The sequence below is a fragment of the Anguilla rostrata genome, chromosome 7 (genome assembly GCF_018555375.3).
Source record: "Anguilla rostrata isolate EN2019 chromosome 7, ASM1855537v3, whole genome shotgun sequence".
NCBI classification, from domain to species: Eukaryota; Metazoa; Chordata; class Actinopteri; order Anguilliformes; family Anguillidae; genus Anguilla; species Anguilla rostrata.
This window is the reverse complement of record NC_057939.1, coordinates 50,565,408-50,590,544: the sequence shown is the minus strand read 5'-3', so window position 1 is coordinate 50,590,544 and position 25,137 is coordinate 50,565,408. Positions and strand designations below refer to the sequence as shown.

Here is a 25,137-nt window from a genome sequence, read left to right as displayed (position 1 = left end):
TTTCAACAACCCATAGACTAAAACAATATGGCTGATCCAATACTGTGTGTGCATTGTTAAAGGTGATACAGTTCTTTGTTCAGTTAATGATGGAGGGAGAAGTCCTTGAACATAAGGCTTCCTGTGAACTCCGCTGTCTTGAACTTGACAGAGTGTAAAGCTAAAGCTTTCTTGTAATTTGGACAAAGCTATGTTGAATGACATAGTATTGTTTTCTAGCACATTATTGTGTGCTACATAAGTACACATAATCAACAGCCATGTGAACAAATAGTGAACAGTTATGCATCATCGTAAACACATATTCATGTTTTTTTTTATTCAGCTGGAGGTACGACACTTGAGAATTAATGTTAATTGAAAAGCAAGAAATTGCACGCATGCAATCATGGAGGCCAACAACATGCAGTTCAATAAGTGGAAAGCACAACATGTTCAGCTACAATTAAAACTGTGGTGAGGAGCTATTCTGGGAGATGATACAACATATTTACAGGCTTAATGAAGTATGATGTACCTTTCTGCGGAATGATCCAAAAATAGTCCCAAGACAACCTAATATTAATCCACATCCACTTCTATGATTTAGTATCTTTCCGGATCATTCTGTAGATAAGTACACCACATGTCCGTCACTTCTGCACGACCAAAATATTTCATAGGCTGTCTTCGGATTTGAGAAGGGTTTACCTCCTAAACAATGAGTTATACAATTATTAAATTGAAACAGCTTCATAGATTATTCATGCAGTGAGACAATATCAGGGCTAGGTGGTTTATGTTTATAGGAACAAAACTGACCAGAGATGTCAGGGTTATGCAAACATAAAAAAATAAATAAGGCAGTTTCCAGGATAGCATCTCCAGGCTAATACCCTGTTCGCACTAGCAAGTTGTGACTAGAATAAAAATTCCAGACTGAAGTCATTGTGGTACACGTCAAGCCACTTATCCCCAAATTTCAAAGAGGTTACAAACTGAACACTGCCACTCTATCTCAGTAGATAGTATTGACAAAACAGACTAAAGGACTTATGGGTTTGATTCCCAAATAAGCAATCTAGTACCCGGAGTTTTTTTTTTTTTTTAAAGAACATGCTTCACAACATCTCTGATTTTTATCTACATTGATACACTGAAAGTACTACCCAGCTAAATATTTTCTCACAAAATGATTTGAACCAAACCTCCGATATCCTGGTAACAATGATAACCTTGAAGTAAGATAGACAAAAATGCTTTTTTTGAGGCGGTGTAGGGGTGGGATCTTTTACAATTTGACAGTACACATCTTGCAAGTGAGCAACTTGGAACATAAAGAGAGAGAGCAGCACAATCGGTGCGTGCACTGCACAGGGAAAGGCTGTTAATGCCTGAGATTTCGACGGTTAATTCGCACTGTTTACACGAGCCTGGCTGGGCCTTTGTCAGAAATGGGTTTTGTGGAATTTACATAACCTCCGAGATACAGCTCAACCTTCAGCCGAGCCTCAGCAATCGACTTTCCAACGTGATACTATAAACGGCCAAAAAAAGACACAGAGGAGTCTGTGCTGTGTGTGCTTTGCCGAGAGAAGAATGTGTGTGTCTGTTCACATGTGCTGCCCATAAATATAATGGCTTATGATGCAAGGTACTTTAGCGTAAGATACAAAACATTATCTTCATCATTCTGTAATGAAAGGTCTTTAGCCCAAGGCAAAGAACATTACTGGATATATAGATGAAGTCCTCTGTGAGATTTGCAAAAGGAAAACAGGGCTCCAGATTCTTGGCATTATTAAATTATGAGCAGAAATTCTCTAGTGGTCAACAAATGGTGATTTGGTGCACTGATGTTGCTAACAAATGAATTTACATATACTTATTCCATCAAGGACCAGGTTGAAAAGCGTTGAACAATTTATGATGTTATCCTCCGGGTCTGTGTACATATTTTAACCCTAAAAATAAAATCAATCAATCAACATCTGTTCATTCATTCAAATGGGTACTTTTGTAAAACTGTACGTGAATGCTAAGTCCACGATATTGTCAGAGACCTCTGGGTACATCCATCAAAAGAATAAAGGCATTGGTGTACCCCATGGAATGAATAAATACTGGATATGCCCATGCTGACTGTGAACCAGATTCTCAGGGGGCTTAGCATAATTTGCCATGGTGTCACATAAGGAGAGGCTCAGTCAGCATGGTATCCCCTAGCGACTGCTCTGGCCAATCGGGTGCCTGTTCGCTGCACATGCTAGCTTCTTGCTCTGCGGTGCTTTAGCACGTTAGCGGGATGTATGCATAGCTCAGCTGGTGGACTGTGAATTGAGAAGGAACGGTGGTTGGCAGGGTGCCTTCTGGACGATCCGTGTGTTTGTGTGTGCACTCCTCATTTGATGGGCCATTTTACAGTGATGAGTCTGGCCTGTGACTATGATTGCATGTTCCACAGGAGAAATGAGGCCTAAAAATATCTTAAAAGACAAAATTGCTGCCAACTCATCCAGATTGCATTGTAATTGAGTGTTACAGCTATAAACAATTAATTCTGAATCCATCCCTTATTTTATCATTTATTTTCCTAGTTAGCTTCAATGGGGATACCTTTTACGTAAAGTAGGAATAATAAATTATATGCACTGCAAATAATATGCACTGATGAAAGGAAAGCTTGTAGCCAGTGTACGAACAAATGGAAGGGACCTTTACCTGTGATATTGCAAGCTGGGATCTAAATACAGGAATTTCAACCAAAATGATAAATATGGCACATTATAAACCCCTCCAAGCCAACACACGGCAGGCCTGGGTACACTGAAAATCCATTGGATTTATTCAGTTGAATTGAAGATGGTAGTTCCACACGAGGTCCTTGCTTTAAATGTACCTGGTACTGTATATTTGTGGTTGCTTGCATGTTCACAGCTTAAACATTTAAAGGTTGCACTGAATAAATATGATCGGGTTGAGTACTTCCAATAGCTGCTCCTGCTCCTCTTTTTCAGCGCACGTCTGCATGAAGGACAATCTTCATGACAGTCTTCTAGAGGCGCCTTGAGCTTCTCAAACTTCTCAGTTTAAACACGGACATACAGGATCGTGATAATTACAAGGCATTATGTTGTTCCTCAGGAGAATGTACGACTTGCTTAAGTGCGAGATTCTTTCCTAATGCAAACTAATTCCATCCTCCTCCCACGCGCCATCGTTGTGCGTGATGGTTCACGGACCGGCAAACACTAGCCATCTGCTAAGTGTCTAGACGTCACGGGAAGACTCCTGTTTGGAATTCCACGATCAAGTGAACATGAATTCTTCATGTTGTGACAATCCTGTCATCGGTAGAATGCGAGGGATCCGAACATCGGATTATCTGCTGATCCGAGGGAGGGTTAGCCCTAGACTGGGGGGGGTCATGTTGGTTTTCCCCAATGCATATGTTCATCCCACCCACTTTCTTGGCTTTGGCTTTCCGCATTGAGAATGTCTGCCTGTTTCATACAAGTGGGTGATCAGAAAGAAGTTGTCTTAAGCTCTCGACTGTATAAAATTGACCAGACCTTATAATAAATAAGACTGCGCTCCATGTTAAAAATATGGATTATGCCACCAAACACATTGTGTGCCCACCTTACAAGATTCTCTCACTTCCATAAAATTCTTGGCACTGGAAAAGACACTGTGTTGCATGGAAATGTAGTTGACAAATTGCCCTGCAGAGAACTGTGCTAGACAGACTTTAAATAGTGTAAAGCCGAAATGAATTAAAATGAGTCAATTAGTCTTTCAAGTTTTTTGTTAATACCGACTAATTGTCCGAAGCAGAGCGTTCAAAGTTGCCCCGTGCCCAGTACCCGAAGACTACCCAGCTTTCAGTTCGATTTGGATAGGCAGATATGTACAGCGAATTCTGGGTAGAGAAGGTTCTTGTGTTGATGGGCCAAGCAGGTGGATGTCAACCTGCAGGCTCACTATTGGCCCACGTGAAGCTGGAGAAATCTGCACACGGTTAAAATCCTACAACCATGCCTTTGGAAATTCCTTTCTTTTTGATAAATCATTTCCTGACCCCTTTGCGGTTCAGTATCACATTTCCTCCCTGTTAAATGGCAATGTTACAGCAGACATATGTAGAAAATGTCAAACGTTGACAGGGCAGATTTTATTTATTTATTTTTTTTCCCCAGCGAGGCACTGAATGTGCCGTCGAGCACGTTCAGCGGTCTGTTGAACTCTCTGAAGCCACTAAATATGTCACTCGGAGTCCGCTGTGTGAGAAAGACGCGGCGCGTTGGTCGCTACTTCAGATCAACAGAAGAACCGCCATTAAAACGAGCACAAAGGGATCGGAGTCCCGCAGGCAACTGATATATTTAACCATGAGCAACAGATCAGAGTCTTATCGCGTTATCGCAATTTTACACGCCCGCTGCATCTCTATCTGAAACAGATTACCCAGCCCCACAAAACAGCACATTGAAAGAATGTCTGGGTAATTTATCCAGTACTTCATTCCATTTTGATGGTGTACACAGTCTATTTAGTGATGAACTGCTTAACACGTGCCCCAGCCCATGCATTACAGTACTTGAATAAAGAGTTCGTACTCCAGCGATGGCTATTTGAATGAACATTTTATTTAATAATGTGCTATCCGTTATCTTGACATTATACTTTTTTATTGTTTTTGGTATGGAAGGTATCCAGTGTTGTCAAAGCCATAATGGGGACTTTTTGCTGGTCCCCACAAGTTCAAGAGGCTGTTTTATGGTTAGGACTTAAGGTTAGGGTTACAATTAGGTTAAGGTTAGGGTTAAGGTTAGGCATGCAGTGGTTGGGGTTAGAGTTAGGGTTAGAGGTTACGGAATGAATGGAAGTCAATGGGAAGTCCTCCCAAGTATAGCAATATGAACATGTGTGTGCGTGTGTGTGTGTGTGTGTGTGTGTGCATATGTGAGCTTTGGCAACACTAAATAACTTCTGTCTTTCTATGGTTTTTTTAATTTATTTTTTAAACAGGTTGAAACCATTTCAATCCTTGTTGAATCTGAGAGAGAGAGAGAGAGTGGGAAAAGCAGAAGGTTGTGTCTTGGGTCTGGGTAGCGATTGGGGTGAGGGTAGATAGGCCAGTTATTTATAAATGCCTGAACTGTAATAGACCGGTTATTCATAAATGTCTGAACTGTCACAATGTCATCAAGTGGAGGGAGAGAGAACTCATCTGATCACATCAAGGACCAGAAAATAGAATGACCAGAAAGTCAATAATTTTTTTCAGTGCCCAGGACAGGCAGATCAGTCTTTCATTTAAAAGTTCTTCACTTTTCAAACCATAGTGTCTGCCGAGGAACAGTAGCCTTAAAAAAGGAGAAACTGGCCAGGTGTAAATTCACATCATTGTAACGTTATTTCATATGTTTAGTTGTGCACAACAGCAGCAGCTACTCTCCAATCTCTAACTTATATTTGTATATGTGATTTATAATTATTTTATTTTATTGTTTTAGATTACAATTAAAATGAATTATATTAATGCAACTACCCGACTAATCACTTAATAGCCCGCTTCATACATTATTTCTAGGTCAACATAGTACATTTAGCACATATTGTTATAATGCCTACTTAATAGTCAAACAGTATTTTTTAATTTTTATTTATTTATTTATTTTATTTTTATATAAGCCTACCAAAATTGAAGGTGGGGTAGGGGGGTAGTATAATTAATTCAGCTGTAAAGCGCTTCGGATTCCCAGTCGTCATGGTATCCACCAAGCGGCGCCTGTGACCTCATGCATAACCTGCACTGGAGACACTGACCAGTGCGGGCGGTCGCAGCCTCGACTCGCGGAGCCGCTACTGCAGAAAATGTCCATAGAGGATCGTATTACACTGCGCTCCATCTTTAAACCACTTTCTGTGCCGTTAGCTGCAGCGGGACACAACAGTACAGGATACGTGCCGAGAAACGTTAGGAAATAGGCAACGCCTTGGTAAGTTTTTGTAAAACTTACATGTGTATTTAATTGTCTTTTACGGATGTTTTTATCAGCGATACACGTACGTTATACACTTTTTCGGCATTTTGCTTTGTGGATCTGGTAGCAACGGTCTGGCTAGCTGAAGTAGACAGGCGCTTTCGCCGCTAACTGTATGTTTCAAAATCCAGGGCATTTCTTCGCCTTCCCTTTCACGTTCATTTTGGAATAAATCACACCTTTAAATGTTGTTTTCGCACAATGTGGGTTAGATACATTATTGAAATATAATAGTTCTAGCTCTTTGTCTTCGCTTCTTAACTACGTAGACGCCTGTTGATTCAGCTCCCTGTAAGGGAAGACGGAGGAGGAGGGGGAGTTGTTGAGAAAATCGGATTGCATTCCACCCCTGCTGTCGTCTCGGAATGGCATCCTGTTGATAGATCGACAAGGCCAAACATGAGAGGGCAAACAAACACACATAAATTCAGACATATGCTGTGTTTTCCCCTATAAACTATAGGCTAGACTAACATATATCCACCCCTCGGTCGGATACATTGACGCGTTCTTCATAGGTGTGGAGAGACGGTCCTTCTGCAGTTTATTTGCAGTCAGAATCTATTGAATGCAGTGATAACCCACAGCTGCGGTCCGCATTTCTCGTAGGTTGCGGTTGTTTCTATTGACTGTTACAGTAACGTGATACAGGCTCATTATTTACAAAACTGACTGTTATTTCGAAATAAACTTGAGGCAGAAACTTGACACATGCAAAGGCCGGCCCACTGTATCTTGTGGACTGTGTCTTGTGTCTTCCTCGTGCCATCGTTGAAATATCAAGTCAAAAAATATCAATGTGGTAGATGTTTTGATTAGCACGTATTTCTCTCGTTTTTATTTGCAATGGGAAGAAAATCAGTGGCAGACGACAGAACATTTAGGCTGCACTTAGGCTAATGTTTTGCAGTAAATTGGTTAAGTGTACAACTGAGTATGAATAGCACACATTTGCATTGCAGTAGTATCCCTTTTCAACGTAAACGACAACAGTATAGAAGAAAAAAGTTATTGTGAATGCAATTTCACTCTGTGTGCGTGAACAAACGACCCACATTTCTTCAGACGTGGTCACCACAAAGTGCATTATACTGACAGGTGTATGAATGACGATTCAATTTCAATCTACATATCCGCAGATAAACAACTACATTTGAAAGACGCCCTATTTTTATCTGCCTAGTCGATAGGTGCATATAACCCTGTTCCTTCTTCTGCATACATTAAACAATTCGATACATTGCTATAGATAACATTTCATTTGTGAATGACAATGCATGTTGTTGTGGTGTGTCTGATGTGTTTCTTCATTAGTATAGTGTATGGTTGTCTGACTGATTCGTGTGATGAATCAAGTGAACCTTGTTTAATTTCAAGCTGAAAAGACAAAACACATCCCACGTTACTGTGTAGGCGATTCATGTCGATTAGTCTATGCAGTTTTATGAAAACTTCAACTTGCAATATCGCAATAATAGCCTACATCATAAGGTCCCAATAAGCAAAAGCCAGTTATGGTATTTCTTAAAAAAGCAATTAGAATATCTTAATCCCCCTGTAAGATCATTCCTATATTTGAAGTGACGCATCATATAGTAATATTTTGATAAATTGCATCCAGTGAAAATGGTCTGATTGGTTACCATAAAGCTTTTTTAATCTTTATTGGTACAAAAATATACTAACAAGTACAACAATAGGGCCAAATGTTGGAATGAAGTGCAGATAAATAGCACATTCACTAAAAACAGCCATTTAAATTCAAAACTAATCTTAGAATTGACAATATGGATTAATGTTTATGTTTATATCTTTTGAATGAGCAAATGAGAATTAGGCTAAGCTGGTCCAGGTTATGCCGCAGCACTGCTTAGATTTGGGGTATTGAACAAAATGTGCAGCTTATTCATTGAACATGCAGCTAAAGTAATTGGATTTCTGTATGTTTCATTTTTATTCACATCTTCATCGTTGTGTGGGAACTGGCTTGTCCTCGTCCCTGGTTTCTTATGGGTTTTGTTTGATATTCATTCATGTTTCAAGTATTCATTTAAATATCTCTACATCTTCCAGTTGCAGAAGAAAATCAAACAAACATTCTCGAATGGGCAGCTGTGAAGATTCAACATGATTGAGTCAATAGGTAAGCACCAGTGAATTCTGAATGATTTTCTTTCTTTACAAAACAGACAGACTGAAGATATGTGCATTACAAATACGTGTCTTCAGCTATGACCATGTCACACTACAGTACGTCGCCTGCTTTGTGTTCAGGACAGTCATGTTGAATATAACAGTGTAAGACCTGGATCTGTCACTCTGTTCGTTTGTGTAGTAGCCTAGTCATTTGAATCATGTGTGCCGGTTGGCATGTTCCAGAGAAAATAGTTTCATAGCAACAAAGAAAGAAATGAAGTACATTTGACTTACACAGTGATGGCAATGATGTGTTATTATGAGAAAGGTAATAATACTGAGTGAGATAGAGTATGGTGGTAATTTCATTAAGTGTCCCAACCCTACCATTGAATACACCTGTTTTGTAATCCCAGTGAAAATTGCTTGTTGGCTCAGTAGACAGTTGAATTGAAGGTCAATGGGCCACCAGATATGAAAAGGTATTAGCCACCAAAATATTACTAAAATAATTCAAAGAACATTCAAAAAGAGGGAAAATGAAGAACGAAAAAAAAAATCTTCCCAAAAAGAGCTTATTTGTTAGAATATGTAGTGTCCTTTTCTTTCGCTAAATGGTTAATTTCGCCCTTTTCATGTAGCAGTATTGAGTGAAGGCAACCAAATCATTCATTTCTTTTCTCTGGGAACATTGAATGGATTTTATTTCAGGATGTATAACAGAGCGACATGATTCTGAGACTTTACCCTCTGTTTAACATCGTTTGACCTTAGTAGACCCTCTGTGCCATCTTTGTTCTATCTCTATGTTTCGTTCATGAATAATTTACAAGTTGTTCCGTACGTTCACAAAAATATTTGGCTCTGTTGAAACACAAGATTGTTCCACTCTGCAAAGAGTTCCTTGGACTGAATACATGATATTGACAATGCTGGGAGAGAGGGAAAATAGTGTATTTCAATTTCAAGACAGAAAGAAATTGTCCTATTTCGAACATCATACAATTTTTTTTGTAAAATTTAAAAGGCACACTTTTCTTTTCATTTTTTAAAGACTGTGGGCAGGTGGGAGTTTGACAGTCAAGCGGTTTATGTTTATGATACATTTGTAGTAACTTTTACTTGTCTATTTTAAGCGAAGTACTTACTCAGTGATGTAAAATCACCCCTCAATAGTTAGCCGCTGTGCTGTAATTAGTGTCGACGTTGTCTTGATTTGATCGCAGGTTTCTGCCTTTTTTTAAATTTAATAGTAGTTCTCCTTTAGTAGGAGTAAATACCACAGTTTGGTTCTTGTACCAGAAGGACGGAGTGATTTAAATAAGGATGAAGTTGCTCACTTGTTTATGTTATACTGAAGGCATTAGAGAGCCTCTTTCATTAGTAATTGATACTAGCTATTTAATCAACATTGAATACTCGAGAGGACATAAATACTCAGAGGAAGCAGCAGCGCTGACTTCTCGACCGTCTGCAGAGCGCAGCGGTTAGCGGCGTGATAATCCCTCTGTCTCTTTTGTCAGATACCCAGCGTGCCTTGCAGGCGGTGGAGCGTCTGCAGGCCAAGCTGAAGGAGAGGGGGGACGTGCCCACCGAGGAGAAGCTGAGCCTGCTGAGGTCGGTGCTGCAGAGCCCCCTCTTCCACCAGATTCTCAGCCTGCAGAGGTCCGTCCAGCAGCTCAAAGATCAGGTGAGCGGGACGCGCCATGGGGCCCGTCTTCTCTGAGTTATAGTGTGAACTCAGCTCAGAGTGGATTCAGTGTGCAGAGTTACAGTGTGCAATCAGCTCAGAGTGGATTCAGTGTGCAGAGTTACAGTGTGAACTCAGCTCAGAGTGGATTCAGTGTGCAGAGTTACAGTGTGAACTCAGCTCAGAGTGGATTCAGTGTGCAGAGTTACAGTGTGAACTCAGCTCAGAGTGGATTCAGTGTGCAGAGTTGCAGTGTGAAATCAGCTCTGAGTGCCTTCACTGTGCAGAGTTACAGTGTGAACTCAGCTCAGAGTACCTTCACTGTGCAGAGTTACAGTGTGAACTCAGCTCAGATAGTGTGATTTTTACTCTTATATTGTACTTTTTCTGTCTTTTTGGCATATATTTACTCCGTCCTGAACTGACCTCAGGCATTGATACAGGAGAGACTGTACATGTTTTGTAAATATGTCTGTTCTTCATTTTACGGCACTCAAATTAAACACCACTTTTCCCAGCTGACAATAATATTAAGTTATTAATGTACAGTAATAAAGCCATGCAGGGTTCTGCGTACACTGGTTCTAATATTTTTTGCTCAGATTCATGTCTTCTTTTGGTCCTATTAAAAACCCTCCCTCCCCTCGGCCCGCATTATAAATTCTGCTCATATTCCTGTAAGAGTTTCGCATAAGAGCGAGGGGACGGCGAGCAAACGCGCGCGGGGCAAACAGAAATCGTCTTGTTTGTCCTCGCGTGAAGCCCCGCCAGGCCTCAGCTCTTCGGTCAGTACGGGCGCGCTGACGGGCGGCCATTACAGAACGCCGAGGTGAAGGCATGCGAGGCATTCCGCGGGAGGCAGGAACGCCGCGGGGGCCGCGCTCCGGGCGGGAATCTGACGCGGAATTCTGCCTACGTGCGCGGCGGTCCGTTAGGGCGGACCCTCGCGGTGCGGAAAGCCAACGCCGGCCGGACGGTATTCACGGCGGCCATTTTCCGAGGGCTCGCGTACGATGTCGCACTTTCTTATCGTGATAAAATGTGTTTACTGAAGTGAATCAGAAAAGCAGAAAAAAGATTTATTTTTAAAAAAACTCATTTTCTGAATGACTCATGAGTCATTCATTTCCAATCAAGTTTCAGCTCATAGTTATTTGCTGATTAATTTAAGCGAAAACAAGTTTTTAAAAGAAACTATTTAGAACAAAGATTGTGTCTGTCTTTTGTTTCCAGTCAAAAGGCCTACGAGAGTCGGACTGTTTACGTGGCCCGGCTGGTCCGACTCAGCCCCGAAATCTCCATGGCAACCGGCTTTTGAATGTGCCGGGGAGGGGGCCGCGATGTGAAGTGGGGCAGAAACAATTCCTTTAAGCGCGCGCGCGAACCAAACTGGAACTTTAATCCTCTTAGTCCAGCCGACCAGCGCGGCTCGCGCGTAGAACAATCACCTGCGCCGCCCCCCCCTGCCGTACCCCCCTCCCACCTGCCGTACCCCCGCCGTACCCCCAGCCACATCAGCCATAGCTTTGGGCATGTAGTAACAAAAAACAGAGCCAGACAACACGTCGCATCGATGCGATCTTTAGCACACACGTCCCTTAATGGGGAAAAAATAGGACAGAACAGTTCAAGCATAACGATTGATTATGTATGATGGCACTGCAGTTACTTTGCAGCTAAATAGCTGCTGTATTTTATTGTATTCCTAAGATAGATGGGACTTAATTTTCGGTGAAAACGAATAACTTTTTTTTAAAGAAAAAGGGCCATCTTGTGTTGCTTTATTCTGATGTGAGCTTACATACCTGTTTCCTTTCATATTAACTAAAGAAAATCCCTGGATAAACACTCTAACTGATGAGCTATCGGCTATAGGATGTTATCTACTGGGGATTAGGCTTCCGAGCTAATCATTGCTGGATAACTAGCCATCTCGGGTCATTAAATGGGTGTTTTTCTTGTCCACTGATCTTATAATCTAACTGTAAACACAGATGCAGGTGAAGCACTGGGCCTGAACTCTGGTCATTGCGAGTCAGAGTTTCTGCTCTCATTTTTTACATCTTTTACATTACATTACATTACATTTATTTGGCAGACGCTTTTATCCAATGCGACGTACAAAGGTGCATTTTATGGTCATAGACAACTGCTAAACACAGGTTCAGTAAGGTACAATACTTATTTTGGCTATTTCTAGCCAAAAAATTTCTATTTCTAGCTTAAAATCAGTAACTAGTTCAGACCCAATAGACCAACTGAGGTGAGACCTGTAATCAGGTGATTTAATGGACCAATTAAATGCTGAGTGACAATGAAACCAATGAGATCCATGGAGGAGCACGCTGGCATACGTGATAGTGGACTGCATGATTGAGTGCTGTGGACAATCAGTTCTTCCATTAATAGTGTTGCAAACAGGGAAAAGGTTCCTTTGAAATGATGCACTAGGTCCGAGAAATGTGGATCGCATGGAACAGACAGACTGGGGAGAAAAGACATTGAATACGTTCAGTGAAAAAAAAAACTATCTATTAAATTAGAAACAAATTCAGAAAAAGAAAAACACAAAGCTTGAATTGTGCAGTGAAACAGTGAAGGAGTGCCAAGACTTGTTTCATTCAATATCATTCCTTCAGCAACTTAAGTTGAAAAATGACTGGCCCGAATGCCTGGACCGGGCTCTTATGAATAAGGCACCCTGGCGAGTTCAGCACAACAGCTCACTACAGCTGCCTGAACAAAATAATAAACATCATTCTGGTCTAAAGAAAATGGAGGCCGTTCCCTAGCAACTTAATATCTATCCATTAGCATATTCTGTTGGCGTATTCTCTAGGTAAACTTAAAAGAAAGCATACCTAGTCTCCATGTTCTTGCCCAATCATTTATCGTGATGCTCAGCACTGAACATGTATTTAAAGATTTTCTCGCAGTCCTCCTCACTCATAAAGATACATGCGGTGTTTTCTTCCTGTGTGGTCATTTCTTAAAGTCCTCCCACATGACAGATAGTCTCACTGAACAAAGGTGAAGGATGATGATTCATACTCCTGCCAGGCTGACACACACACACACACACACACACACAGAACCTGACTGGCTTAACCAGGCCCTTTGTGATTTCTGAGCTCACCAGGGCTCCCTGGTGAGCTCAGTTGGTTTTGGTCGGCCTAAGCTTTGGCCCGTGTCTCTGATGCGTTTTTGCGTTCAGGCCGTTCTGACCGGCTCGGCGTCGTGTGTTTCCAGGGGAACGCGGTGGTGCACAGCGAGCCGTGCCCCCCGCCCGCGAGCGAGCCCTATGCCCTGGCTCTCCCGAACGGCGGCCGCACGGCCCACCCGGACCCCCCGGCCACCGCCGCCGCCACCGCCGCCCAGATCAACGGCGGGCCGCCGCCCGAAGACTTGGAGCACGTCGTCCGATCCATGGCTCAGGTGACACGCCGCTCACGGTCTCTGGGCTTCTCAATCCGCTTTACCACGCGGTCTTTTACAAAGACCAGCCGAGTGTGCAGGTGCTCAGCAGGGCTCTGTCAGACATGAGAGAGAGAGAGAGAGAGAGAGAGAGAGAGAGAGAGAGAGAGAGACCGTGGCGGTGAAACGAAGCGTTGAATAACAACGGCTAAGAACACTCCAGCAAAAACAGCACCGCCACTGCATCATAACACCCATGTTTTTAACCAATCGGAGTGCTTTTTTGTAACACCAGTGCTGTAATGCCAGTGTTATAAACCAGTGCGAGTGTTAGTTTATTACATGTTATAACATTTAGTGCATTTACCCATTGTGAGAATCTTTAAATATGCATTTTGATGCTTTAATGTATTTATTTTTGCTATCTGTTATCGGGTGCATCAGTGCTTTTGTGCTTTACCTTTACCAAACCTGAAGTCAACCGGGTGCCTAGCCCCATTCACTATGTCCTTTTTTGTGCAGTGGGTACTTTGTGCTTTTTGCTAGCTTGATTCTACATACACAGAACTAAACTTTATTTTCTTGTATCACTTGGCAAATATGAAGGAATAGGTTATGGGGAAATGTTTAAGAATACAGTTTTTTTTATAAATGTAAGAATACCCACAGCATGCGATTGTACTGAAAGGCCTGTCCAAATGCTTTATTTAAAAAAGATGCGCTGACAGTACAACCAAATATACTGTTGATACGGACACAGGCCTATTGTGGTTTGCCGCGAAGCACTCTTCAGAGACAGACGAGAATAATTAAGACTTCAGAATTCAAAGAGGCAGATTATTCCAGTCTGAGCTGATGAAATATGCATTATGTAGTCTCAGACATGGATAATGGGGCACTGTCTGAACGCTCTTATTTAAATTAATATTAGGAGCGTTATTTCTGCTTTCCGGAGATGCCCTCGTCTTGGGCCAGCTCGAGGAGAATTATATCTTCCCCGGGCAGTTTTCTGAGAGAGGATGACACCTTTACAAGGGATTACGACGTCGTTAGCATCCTTTTGTTTCGCCCGCCGCGGGTGACTGGCCTCAATGTAATGAAGTATCGCAGTCGCGACAAAAGGATGGGGGGATTTGAATTGTCTCTTTTTAAAAAATTTTTAAAGGGGCGCTACGTGACGCGCGTGGAGCTGTTGAAGCCCGTCTCCGGGGACCTGGGCTTCAGTGTCGTCGGGCTGCGGAGCGAGAACAGGGGCGAGCTGGGCGTCTTTGTGCAGGAGATCCAGCCCGGGAGCGTCGCGCACTGGTACGCCGCGTTCGCCCCGCGATGTAAACGCCTTGGTAAATCTGCCCAGATGCGGTCTGAGGTGGGGAGGTCCGTTTCCTGCTTCTGGAATTCACGCCGAACTCCCTTTGTGCTTCTGACTGATTAATTCATTACAGCGGTTTAGGCCGCAGCTGTTCGCTCGTGGGTTCGCGAGTTTGGCGATGTAAAAATGTTAGCGCGTGTAAATGATCGCGCTAAGTGAAATAATTGAGAGCAGAAGTTGGCGCGAAATCCAGAAATGGATACGGGCCCCCTCCGGGAATGGAGTTCCCCCGTTCCGTGGGGTTCTGGGTTGGGGGTTAACTGCATTTCAGTTCCCTCAATTCAGGTAATCGACCGAAAATAGCTTCACGGGTTTGACAAAGGACCGTAAGGTTATATGAGGACTTGTCGATTAATGGATAGAATTTTCGGTGAATTTCCTGAATTGGTTGGATTGAACTGGAATTGAACCAATGGGTTCATGTGCTGGGACCATTCACCCCTGCCCCCTCCCCCCCCCCCCCCCCCCCCCCCCCCCCCACAGCGACGGGAGGCTGCGGGAGGCCGATCAGATCCTGGCCATCAACGGGCAGCCGCTGGACCAGACGGTGAGCCACCAGCAGGCGGTGAGCGCGCTGCAGAAGGCCGTGGAGAAGGTGCAGCTCACTGTGGCCCGAGGGCCCATCCCTCAGCTGGCCAGTCCCGTGGTGTCCCGCACCCCGTCCGCCGCCAGCACCCTGTCAGCGCACTCCAACGTGGTGAGGCCCCGGGACGGCGCCTTTTAAACGTGCCGTTAGCACGCTGTTAAACAGCTCTACACCCTTTTACACACTGGCCACACTTCTGCACACTTTTACACACTCTGTCCACACTTCTGCACACTTTTACACACTCTGTCCACCTCTACACACTATCCACAATGCTACCAACTTCTACACACTATCCACAATGCTACCAACTTCTACACACTCTATCCACAATGCTACCAGCTTCTACACACTCTATCCACCTCTACACACTATCCACAATGCTACCAACTTCTACACACTCTATCCACCTCTACACACTGTCCACAATGCTACCAACTTCTACACACTCTATCCACCTCTACACACTGTCCACAATGCTACCAACTTCTACACACTCTATCCACCTCTACACACTATCCACAATGCTACCAACTTTTACACACTCTATCCAACTCTACACACTATCCACAATGCTACCAACTTTTACACGCTCTATCCAACTCTACACACTATACACAATGCTACCAACTTCTACACACTCTATCCACCTCTACACACTGTCCACAGTGGTACCAACTTTTACATACTTTATCCACCTCTACACACTATCCACAGTGGTACCAACTTTTACATACTTTATCCACCTCTACACACTATCCACAATGCTACCAACTTCTACACACTCTATCCACCTCTACACACTGTCCACAATGCTACCAACTTCTACACACTCTATCCACCTCTACACACTATCCACAATGCTACCAACTTTTACACACTCTATCCAACTCTACACACTATCCACAATGCTACCAACTTTTACACGCTCTATCCAACTCTACACACTATACACAATGCTACCAACTTTTACACACTCTATCCAACTCTACACAATTTAACATATTTTTCACGGTACTACACACTTTTACAGACTACTCACTATGTTACACACTCTACGTACTCTGAATCCTGTATCTGCCCAATGAAGGATTTCAATCTAGCTTGTGTTGCAAAAAAAAAACCCACAGATGTGGCAGCGTTCCCAATATAGTCTGACGAGATTACAGCCATTCTAGGCTTGCATATTCACTCAAACCACTAGTTACATTTGCATTTCAGCTATTTAGCAGATGCTCCTATCTAGAAACACTTACACAGCATACATTCATTTTGAATATGGTGCATCTATACAGCTGGGTATTTACTGAGGCAGTTCAGGTCAAGTACCTTCCTCAAGGGCGAAACTGCAATGCACCACCTGGGAATCAAATCCAGAGAGAGTCGCAGTTGCAGCTCCCTACCCATCGTGCTTCACTGCCGCCTTAGTTTTTGCCGATGTAATTTTGAAATATTCATCACATACGGATGTAAACAGTACCTGGAGAAGTTTGAGTGCTGATTGTACCCGCCCCTCGCTTCCTGCAGGCTCACTGGCAGCATGTAGAGACCATCGAGCTGGTGAACGACGGAACGGGACTGGGGTTCGGCATCGTGGGGGGGAAGTCCACGGGCGTCATCGTCAAAACCATCCTTCCCGGAGGGATAGCTGATCAGGTATTTATCTCGCTAACGGTTCGTTCAACCGAGCGGTAAAACATGCCTTGTAAGATGCGTTCGTGTAATGTGAGCTGGTGAGCCTCGAACCTGGGCCTCCAGGGGGAGGCTGTGCCAACCAAAGACAAATTCACCCTTCAGGCACCGGCCCGTCCATCGAAGCCCCGCCTCCACTATCCCACTTCTGGCACCAGTGTAACTGCAGGGACCTAGCAAGGCTTGAACGGGCCACGCTAACTGCTGCGCTAAAGCAAAATTTACCCTTAACGGAGCTGTTAGGCAGCCTCAGGAGCAGATCGCTGCAGTGTGCCATTTTGTAAACTTTTACCGTTAACTGGTATCACGCCCCCCCCCCCCCCCCCCCCACCAGGATGGACGACTGCACAGCGGGGACCACATCCTAAAGATCGGCGACACCGACCTCTATGGGATGGGTAGCGAGCAGGTGGCCCAGGTGCTGCGGCAGTGCGGCAACAGGGTCAAGCTGGTCATCACCAGGGGAGGCCTTGACGACAGCACCTCTCATCCTGTCGTGCTGCCCACTGTTGCCGAGCAGCAGGTGAGCAAGGGATGCTGGGTTTTTGCACGGCTCACTCAAATGAATGTGAACCTAGTGTTTACTCATATTTAATTTTTACTTTTTCCTAATATTTACTAATATTTACCCAGTATTGTTTAAACCTAACTGGAGTTCCATATTCGCATTTGTTGTGCATTGCAACCTCGTCAGGCCAGGATACAGCACTAGGAGAGCTCTTCTGAGAGTGGCACACGCTTCCTCTGTCCACACGAGGCGCTGTTGCAGTGAAGCGGCTCTCTGCCTCAGGCTAATGGTTGTTTTCGTTTCTCTCGGCAGGGCTATGAAGAGGAAGACGCTGACACCTTCGATGTAGAGCTCACTAAAAACGCACAGGGGTTGGGCATCACCATCGCTGGCTATGTGGGAGACAGAAACTCAGGTAAAGCTGCCCACTTAAAAACTAAAAAGCAACATGTTTTTGAATCGTGGACAGTAAACGTTCGGTTTGCTTATTTCTCAAGTACACCAGAAATTATATAGATAATATTACATAAAATAACAGTTATTCACAGTTATTTTAAATGTTGAGTTCGTTAAATATTTGATTACATTCACTTTCTTCACTTTCTTTTCATTACAGAGCCCTCTGGTATTTTTGTAAAGAGTATTACTAAAGACAGTGCTGTTGAGCAAGATGGTCGGATCCACGTTGGTGACCAGATCATAGCTGTGAGTTTCTCAAATTAAGACTAACTTCCTGATTTAATTAATACTTATTGTCCATAGCATGCTTATTAATGATCAAAAATAGTAATATTCTAATAATAAGTAATGTTTCAGTAATAATCTTCATCCCTGAAACATAAAATAACAGTTGATGTATGAGCTTGAATGATTTTTTTTACCGAACTTAATAGTTATGTAATAATGATAAACAGCATATAATCAGATATTTCTAGAATTCCTGATTTGATTATTATTTTTCATATAAAAAAATTTGCCTTGCCTGAAAAATGACTGACATATTTTCACGTGGTAAATGTGATTTGTGGTTTGCCAATTTAGGCACTTAAATACTTCGACTTCACGCATTAAACTTAATTTAAATCAGTGCGTAATTAATCACTGTTTATGAATGCTAAACATCTCTGCATGTAGTCTTAGGCTGGGGGTATTTTTAGCCGGCATATTATACCGCTGTCTCTCAACGGGTTCAAATAGAGGCAGGAGAACAGCTCATGCTCTTCCCCCAGATTCACACTTATGGCAGAGCAGGACCAAACACTGGCCCACACACACAGGTCATAGGCAGATAATGCACAAAGTCTTCCTTCACTGGTGTTGTGACTGCAGTCTTTCCTGAGACAGATTACCCTTATTTCTTTAACTGCGCCGAGAGTGGGTGTTTCTTTCAGATAGAGGCCCTCATCTCCAGAGTGCTGGAATTATAAGGTTCTATCTGACAATTTTTTGTCAAAAATGAGTCATGAACATATGTGTGTGTCTGTGTGTGTGTCTTTGTGTCTGTGTGTCCGTGTGTGTTTGGCTGTGTGTGTGTGTGTGTGTGTCTGCCTGTGCATTTGTGTGTGTGTGTGTGTGTGCATGTCTGTGTGTGTGTGTGTGTGTGTGCGTGCCTTTGCGTGTGTGTGTGATTGCCTTTGTGTGTGTGTGTGTGCGTGCCACATGTGGCTTGTATCACAGGTGGATGGCACCAACATCCAGGGCTACACCAACCAGCAGGCGGTGGAGGTCCTGAGGCACACGGGCCAGGTGGTGCACCTGAAGCTGGTGCGGAGGGGCTTCCGGCCTGACGAGCCCCCGCTGGCCCCCGCCGAGCCGAAACCCCCGCTGACCTCGCTGCAGAACCTCGCCGTGGACCGGCTGGACGCCACGCTCGGTACCACAGACAGTCAACCGCACCCTCCTAATCCCAACGTGTAAACAAGACGCGATGCTACGATAACAGACAGAGTATCCGGATTACGGTGTTTTATAGCAGTTAGGAACGGGCTGGACCCGCTGTGTGTTTTTGTCCCTCCTTAAAACCGCAACCACAGGGCCATTTTTAGCACGTAACCCTCCGCCCAGTCGCTGGAATTTCGACGGCAGGGAACCTATAATCGAGACGGTCCCAGTGCGGACGTCAGCTGTGGCACTGCGCGGTAGAGCCGGGGAGAAAGCCGCCGGTGACAGCGCATTAGGACTTAGCCGCTCGTCCGCGCGTTGCTAGCGTGCTAGCGCAGCTCCGCGAAAAAAAAGCGACACCTGCGCTCCGCGATCGGTCGCGTACGCCAGCTGACGCGGTGCTTTTCATTGGTCGACAGAGAACGAGCTCTACCCGTCGCTCTGCGGAAACAGCAGCCTGATCACCGCCGACGCCGACCGGCCGGACGTGAAGGAGGGTAAGAGAGCCTTCATCAGTCTCTTCTACATGCGTGTGAAAGCTTGGAGGGCTTATCAGCAAACATCTAATTAATTCAGAGGATTTAAAAAAGTATAATGAAAGTTATGGTGGCTGATGAAAAACCTTCAGGATTATTTTATGTTCATTCTTTTTTCGGAGGAAAATGCCAGTGTGTGTTTTGCTAATTTAAAGCACCTTCTGATTTATTATTCATGATTTGTTTAAAACTTGTTTATTACAGAAAGATTAGTGTACTTGCAGTCTTTTTCATAGTTTTTTTTTTCTAATTAAATTTGAACTTATTTATGTAATTAAAATCCGTTCAGCCTTTATTTTGTACAGACCTTGCTGATCCCAAGTTGCTTTAAAGAGAAAAATAAGGATAATTATGCATTTTTAAGGACTCAAATTAACTGCAGCTGAGGAGCAGGAGCTGATGAGGAAGTGGCAGTCCATTCTTGGCTCCAGCAATGAAGTAATAGTAAGTCAACAAAATACTGAAAAGATACAGCTTATTACTTAATTTAATACAGAGAATGGATGTGTTCTTTCTTAAGTGGTGGCAATGCAAGCAGGGATTTAACTTCTGAATTTAAAAAATGTCATAATAAATGCTTGCATGGATTTGTTTTTGTGACTGGACACACCCGTTGGTCTCAGTTTAGTTTACTAATAACATGCTTTGTTGCAGTACCTTCAGGCGGCGCAACAGTTGTCATTAGAAGCAGATGTTTCATTTGTGATTACTGGGTGGTTCCAAGGTTTTGTTTTTATTTTTAGTTGTGACCTTAAGTGATTTAAATACCATGCGAGCGTCCGTGAAGCCCATCCCTGTTGGATGACGCATGGCACTGTGGGTAATGTAGTGAACTTTGGATAACCGTGTTGCGGTCCATCAAGGTGGCGCAGGTGGAGAAGTTCAGCGAGAGCAGCGGGCTGGGCATCAGCCTGGAGGCCAGCGGCGGGCACCACTACATTCGCTCGGTCCTGCCCGAGGGGCCCGTGGGGCGCAGCGGGAAGCTCTTCAGCGGGGACGAGCTCCTGGAGGTGCGGAGGGAGACCCAATAAATTCACCGCCCGAAACGGCAGGCTTTGCACTCAGCCTGCGCGCAAATTGTTTTTATATCGCCGGAGAAAACGCCCGGCCCCGCATTTATTTTCGACAGCGTGTCAGCTCGACGGTTTGACGTGGGCCAGGAATCAATCAACGTCCTTAACTTTAACTTTCAAGTGAATGGAAGTGTTGTTTCTTTTCTTCATAAGCAGCTTGGCAAGATACCTGGGGTGAGGTTGCCAGTTTTGTCTGGGGGAATAAAAAACTAAATAAAAAAAAAAACTTTCACTCATTTGTTAGTTAAAGTTCAGGACAAATGTTGATTGAATCCTGGCCACAATTGTTTGTGGCTTGGGGCTTTTGTGCAGAATGACAAAAGTAAACTCACCAAAATAAACAACTGGCATTTATGCCATTTTTATCTTTAGTAAATGGTCTTATCCTGAGCAACCTTTTTTATATGTACTATTCATTTATACAGCTGGCAGTTATTGAAAGTTGTGTACACAAAGTGGTGCTCAATGGCCATATGGGACTTGAGAATTGGATCTGTAATGTCTGTGTTAGAGGCCCAGATCCCTACCCATTATGTTAAACTTTTAGCCCCCCAACCCAAAACAATACAGATACATATAGTGTGTACGCTGTTCATATATGTTCAAACACTTAAGCAGGGTCTTTAGTAAAGGAGGAGAATACGTCTGTATTGCAGGTGAATGGGATCTCCCTCATTGGCGAGAGTCACAAGGAGGTGGTGAGCATTCTGAAGGAGCTCCCCGTGGGCGTGTACATGACATGCTGTCGCCCCGCCCCCCGCCTGAAGAGTGACGCCGATGTCCCCCAGCCCACCCTGGAGGAGGAGGAGGAGGCGCAGCCGGAGTCCGCCGAGAAGGTACCCGATACCGACCACCCGCCGCAGCCTCGGATACCACAGGCCCGTCCCACCTAAAGGGGAACCCGCGGGGGGAACCCGTTTACCTGTCAGCCCGCCGGTGGTGAAACGCGCGCACACGGGAGAGATTCCAGGGGAGGGGAATTAACCGTGAGAGCAGCACAGTCGGGGGTGGGAGCGAGGAGCCGCGCGCGGGCCGCTCGGTGATATAAAATGGCCGCCTAATGTGGAGAGACACCCCTTGAGATGAGCAGAGTCATCTCCATTAGGGGCCGGGGGGCCTGTCGCCACCCTGTCTGAAATCATTCATTACGGCCGTGATTACCTTCCCTCGGCGACACCCCCGCAGCCTATTAAACGCGCCGGAGTCCAAAACGTGAAGCCTGATTCGCCGTTGATTAGGATTGGTGTCAAAGAGGCGGGCCGGGTTGTATGTCCTGTGAGAATACGGGCAGCGGGTTTTTCATTTGCCGAGAAAGATAAACAAATACTTACTGCGCGACTGCTTTGCGCAGCGTTTTAACCGTCATTTTGTCAAGACCTGGCTGCGTTTTTTACGCGTCGTTATCGATTGCCGTGTTTATGCTAGATACTTTTTAAGACGTCTGTCATCAAATCAATACCGGTTACCCTCGTGGAATGGAAACAGTGAAGTATTAAATTATGTTTCCCTCCTCGAGGTCTTAAGCCAGTGTCTATGGAAAATAGCACGCGCGCCACGTTAAGGCAACTCAACTCTACCTCCTTACCTTGGTACGGCCTGACCAATGCAGCGGCAGGCTGCCAGGTTTTCTCTGATAAGGATTAGGATTAGGATAAGACGGGAATAAGTCTGTTTATCAATGTCGGCCCAGCGTGAATCACTTCGGGGTGCTGGAGGATGTGACAAGAGGCAGCCTTCGAGCGAGCGTAGCATGGGGCTAGCTAGCGCTGTCAGTCAGCAGTTTTCCACTGCCGATCCCCTCAGCAGAAGCCGTCAGCTCGGTAAACGGCCGACGAGGGAAAAAAGGGCAAGAGGCAGGCGCTTAATATTTCTTTTAGCGGTCGAAGAGCGCTGGGATTTCGGCGGGGTCTCTAAGCATAACTTTCTCCCCGAGATACAGGGGGGCCATGACGGATTCGTCGTTTCCGCGGAAACGGACGACGCCGCGAAGGCCAACGCGACAGACGAGACGCTAGGGTCCACTCTGGCCATGTGGGAGACGGAGATTCAAGACATCGATCTGGAAAAGGGAGACTGCGGCCTGGGGTTCAGTATTTTAGACTATCAGGTACGTGCGAGTTCAGCTGAGCGGGAGGCTTATGCACTGTGTTTAACTATGAAGTGGTTTTTAACTGGAGGTTTTAAAATGGCTGATTTATGGGGACTGTACCTGTGATTACCCAGCATCCTCTGCAGTAAAGTGCAGTCATGAATGCCCGTTTTCTAGGCTATATATCTCTGAAAGCACAATCAAATGAGGCCACGTTTCTATTTAAAATACAGCCTTGGATTTAGAGCCGCACAGTCACTTTATGGGCAATGTGACCGCGTCATTTTCAAGTTTTAACGTGTCTTGGTTACTTTTTTGTACAGCGAAATTACAATAATAATAATAATAATTATTATTATTGTTTTCTGTTTTTATTTTATGATGTTTAGCAATACATTTACAGAACATTCAGAAGTTTTGGAATAAATCACATTTCACTCGCCTGTAAAGGAAGAAACTAACTGCAATTTAATTCATGATTGGAATGTAATGTCATGAATTATGAAATGTCATGAAAATGTCCTGAAGTTCTATGAATACTATGCAGTTAATTAACTGGATTTCAGTTCAGCTTCTTGAGTTGATTGAATTGAAATGGAGTTGAACCCGTCTCTGACCAGTAAACAACAGTCGTATTCTTCACACAACTTCATATTATTGAGTGTAGAGTATGTACAATATAAAAACTAGCCCAGCAGCGTTGTGAGCGCTGCACCTTGTGTGACCTCTGACAGGACCCCGTGGATCCCGCCAAAACGGTGATCGTCATCCGCTCGCTGGTGCCCGACGGCGTGGCGGAGCTGGACGGCCGCCTCCTGCCCGGCGACCGGCTGATGTTCGTCAACGACACGGACCTGGAGAACGCCAGCCTGGAGGACGCCGTGCAGGCGCTGAAAGGGGCGGCTATGGGGACCGTCCGGATCGGGGTGCCCCGCTGCTAAGGACCCGGCTGCCTGTGCGAAAACGGACGGGGTGCGTGGCGTGTAGTGCGTGGTGGTGCGCTGTGGCTGTTGAGCACAGGTGTGCATCGTGTGTGCATGCGACGTGGTGCGAGTGTGTGTGTTGTGTGTGCGTGCATTGTGTGTGCTGTGCGCGTTGTGTGTTGTGCATGCGATTGTGTATGGGGTCTGTGTGCATGGTGTGTGTGTGTGGCTTTCCCATGTGTGCGAGTGTGTGTGTTTGTGTGTGCGTGCATTTGATTGTGTGTCTGTGCATGCGTGTATGTGTGTATGTTTGTACATTTGAGAGAGCGACAGAGAGATAGTGTGTGTATGTGCGGTTCATGTGTGCGTACGTTTGCGCGCGTGTGTGTGTGCGCGCGCATGTGTGTATGTTTGTACCTGAGAGACTGGTGCGGTAACCATTTTTGAAGTGTCCTTTTGTGGCTAGTTTTACTTTTTAATGTTGAGAAAATCGTGTACAGTGTTAAAATCATAAGCTAACATCTCAGACATTGGCAGCAGCAGCTGTGCTTCCTTTGATTGAAATTGCTTTCTATTCTTTTTTTTCAGGCACTTTGCTCAACATCTTCAAAAGGCAGCGCTTTTATGTTTGTAGAGAGATGCATTACAGTGCCCTCTCCCTGGTGGTGTAATTCTCTCTGTATAGTTAAAAAAAATCATTTGGTATTTTCTGTCCTTTGAAATAGATTTTTTGACAGACATTTACTCTGAGCCTTGATGATGGGGTGTCAAGTATACAGTCGTTGCTGCCGGTTGGGTTTTGTCCTTCTAGAAGTTTCTGTGTGTCTCCCCTGGTGAAAACGGCTTCAGCTCTTTTGTGCTTGGGTCCAGTCTGCATTTAGCGTTTTTTTGTGCTCTGATCTTTGCGCATTTCTCCCAATCAACCGAAGAAAATCAATTCAATCGAAGAAAAAATCAAAACATCTCTCACAAAAAGTTTTTTTTAAAAATTACTGTCAACGCCTTTGCAATCAATTCATCTCATCAAAATCATAGGCGAGGAAATCAGAAATCAGGGATTTGTATCAGGCCTTGCTCAGTGCTAAAGCAAATAAGACTTTCACAAAGGCATACGCTGCTAACACACAACTCCCACATAACAAAGCCACAGCCTCAGTGAGCACAAGCCCAAATGTAGACTGAATGTAGACATCTAGAGGGGTGGGAAACTG

The 25,137-nt window shown here is 44.4% G+C and overlaps 1 protein-coding gene across 1 annotated transcript in view; it reads left to right on the top strand.

The window, feature by feature from the left end:
- The first annotated feature begins 5,791 nt into the window (after nt 1-5,791).
- The window catches only part of LOC135258649 (multiple PDZ domain protein), a 55,168-nt gene continuing 35,822 nt past the window's right edge, over nt 5,792-25,137 (top strand). Inside the window, exons 1-17 of the mRNA XM_064342092.1 lie at nt 5,792-5,984; nt 8,103-8,172; nt 9,689-9,855; nt 13,105-13,290; nt 14,435-14,574; nt 15,122-15,335; nt 16,752-16,880; nt 17,251-17,439; nt 17,737-17,839; nt 18,041-18,129; nt 19,102-19,297; nt 19,725-19,802; nt 20,206-20,285; nt 20,705-20,851; nt 21,571-21,750; nt 22,854-23,021; nt 23,738-23,929. Of these exons, the coding sequence (XP_064198162.1) occupies nt 8,157-8,172; nt 9,689-9,855; nt 13,105-13,290; nt 14,435-14,574; nt 15,122-15,335; nt 16,752-16,880; nt 17,251-17,439; nt 17,737-17,839; nt 18,041-18,129; nt 19,102-19,297; nt 19,725-19,802; nt 20,206-20,285; nt 20,705-20,851; nt 21,571-21,750; nt 22,854-23,021; nt 23,738-23,929 (2,274 nt within the window). The 5' untranslated portion in view covers nt 5,792-5,984; nt 8,103-8,156. The remainder of the gene's footprint in view (nt 5,985-8,102; nt 8,173-9,688; nt 9,856-13,104; nt 13,291-14,434; nt 14,575-15,121; nt 15,336-16,751; nt 16,881-17,250; nt 17,440-17,736; nt 17,840-18,040; nt 18,130-19,101; nt 19,298-19,724; nt 19,803-20,205; nt 20,286-20,704; nt 20,852-21,570; nt 21,751-22,853; nt 23,022-23,737; nt 23,930-25,137) is intronic.